This window comes from Excalfactoria chinensis, unplaced genomic scaffold (assembly GCF_039878825.1).
Source record: "Excalfactoria chinensis isolate bCotChi1 unplaced genomic scaffold, bCotChi1.hap2 Scaffold_68, whole genome shotgun sequence".
Classification (NCBI taxonomy): Eukaryota; Metazoa; Chordata; class Aves; order Galliformes; family Phasianidae; genus Excalfactoria; species Excalfactoria chinensis.
This window is the reverse complement of record NW_027315710.1, coordinates 1,180,955-1,182,717: the sequence shown is the minus strand read 5'-3', so window position 1 is coordinate 1,182,717 and position 1,763 is coordinate 1,180,955. Positions and strand designations below refer to the sequence as shown.

Here is a 1,763-nt window from a genome sequence, read left to right as displayed (position 1 = left end):
CATGTCCTTTATTCTGTTAGGGTTCACAGAGAGCCAGGTTCATTATGAACAGTGTGTCTGGGCTACACTAAAAAATACAAGCTGAAGAGGAATTGATTTGAGTAATGATGTTTTAGTGAAAAACATTATAGTATAATAATAATAATAATAATAAAGAATAAGTTTTAATACATTAAATTTATAAAAAATGATCAAAGCAAAGCAAGAGATTTCATCAGTAAAAAGCTGCATTACATGTCATGAATTCCAAAAGATGGGCAGTTCAGTGTTTATGAAACACATTTCTTAATCACTTTCCACACTGCATCCTTGACCTCCCTGTTCCTCATGCTGTATACAATAGGGTTCAGTGTTGGAGGCACCACCGAGTACAGTAGTGCCACCATCAGGTCCATGGATGGGGAGGAAATGGAGGGGGGCTTCAGGTAGGCAAAAAAGCCAGTGATGACAAGCAGGGAGAGCACGGCCAGGTGAGGGAGGCACGTGGAGAAGGCTTTGTGCCGTCCCTGCTCAGAGGGCATCCTCAGCACGGCCATGAAGATCTGCACATAGGACACCACTATGAAAACAAAGCAACCAAAGGCTAAACTGAAACTAAAAAGAAGCAACACAACTTCTCTGAGACTTGATTCTGAGCAGGAGAGCTTGAGGATCTGGGGGATTTCACAGAAAAACTGGTTGACAACATTGCCTTGGCAGAGAGGCAGTGAAAAAATAATGGCAGTGTGCAGCAGGGAATTGAGAAGCCCAGCGCCCCAGGCAGCTACTGCCATGGTGGCACAAGCTCTGCTGTCCATCAAGGTCCCATAGTGCAGGGGCTTGCAGATGGCAACGTAGCGGTCATAGGACATGATGGTGAGAAGGAAATACTCTGCTGAGGCTAAGAAGAAAAAGAAAAAGAGCTGTGCAGCACATCCTGCGTAGGAGATGGCCCTGGTGTCCCAGAGGGCGTTGGCCATGGCTTTGGGGAGAGTGGTGGAGATGCAGCCCAGGTCGAGGAGGGCCAGGTTGAGCAGGAAGAAGTACATGGGGGTGTGCAGGCGGTGGTCGCAGGCTACGGCTGTGCTGATGAGGCCGTTGCCCAGGAGGGCAGCCAGGTAGATGCCCAGCAAGAGCCAGAAGTGCAGGAGCTGCAGCTGCCGCGTGTCTGCCAACGGCAGCAGGAGGAACTCGCTGATGGAGCTGCTGTTGGGCATCTGCTGTTCCTGGGTTTGGAGTCCTGTTCAGAGTGCAGAAGGTAATGACAAGTTCAGAACATTCTCAGAGACACTCCTCGTGGTATAATATGACGTGTTTTCATTCTCCTACAACAATGTAGATTTAGCACCGTTACTTGCATTTAATTTCATGTAGTTCAGCATTCCTTAAGCAGAAGCAGCATTTGGAGCTCTAACCTTCCTCTTATTTCCTTTTTTTATCCCGTCTCCCTGGATATTTTCATCTGTTTCATGTGTTTCATATCTTTACCCCAACTGCTCTTACAACCCCAAACCCAGCCTCTGTGCTGTTCAACTTCACTTAGAAAAAGCTGCCTGTTCTCAGGTTAGAGTGAATTATTCATGTCTGCTAAAAAATATGATAAATTCAATTGCTTCCATGATTTGCGAAAGGGGAGACTGAAAGAATATCATGTGTGACTGTTCAGAAAACAAGCAATTGATTGAAGATAAATTCTCAGAGCTGTGACAGCCAGTTTTAGATTTCTTCCCTTTTGCCTTTACTCAGAACAGGAGATGGAAAATCCCTGCCTTGGATCTCCTCTT

General features: G+C 46.0%; 1 protein-coding gene across 1 annotated transcript; it reads right to left on the bottom strand.

Annotated features, from left to right (window-relative positions):
* Positions 1-269: 269 nt before the first annotated feature.
* Positions 270-1,196, bottom strand: LOC140265184 (olfactory receptor 14J1-like). Its single transcript, XM_072361068.1, has one exon. The coding sequence runs from the start codon at positions 1,194-1,196 to the stop codon at positions 270-272; it is 927 nt and encodes a 308-aa protein (XP_072217169.1).
* Between the last annotated feature and the right edge of the window lie 567 nt (positions 1,197-1,763).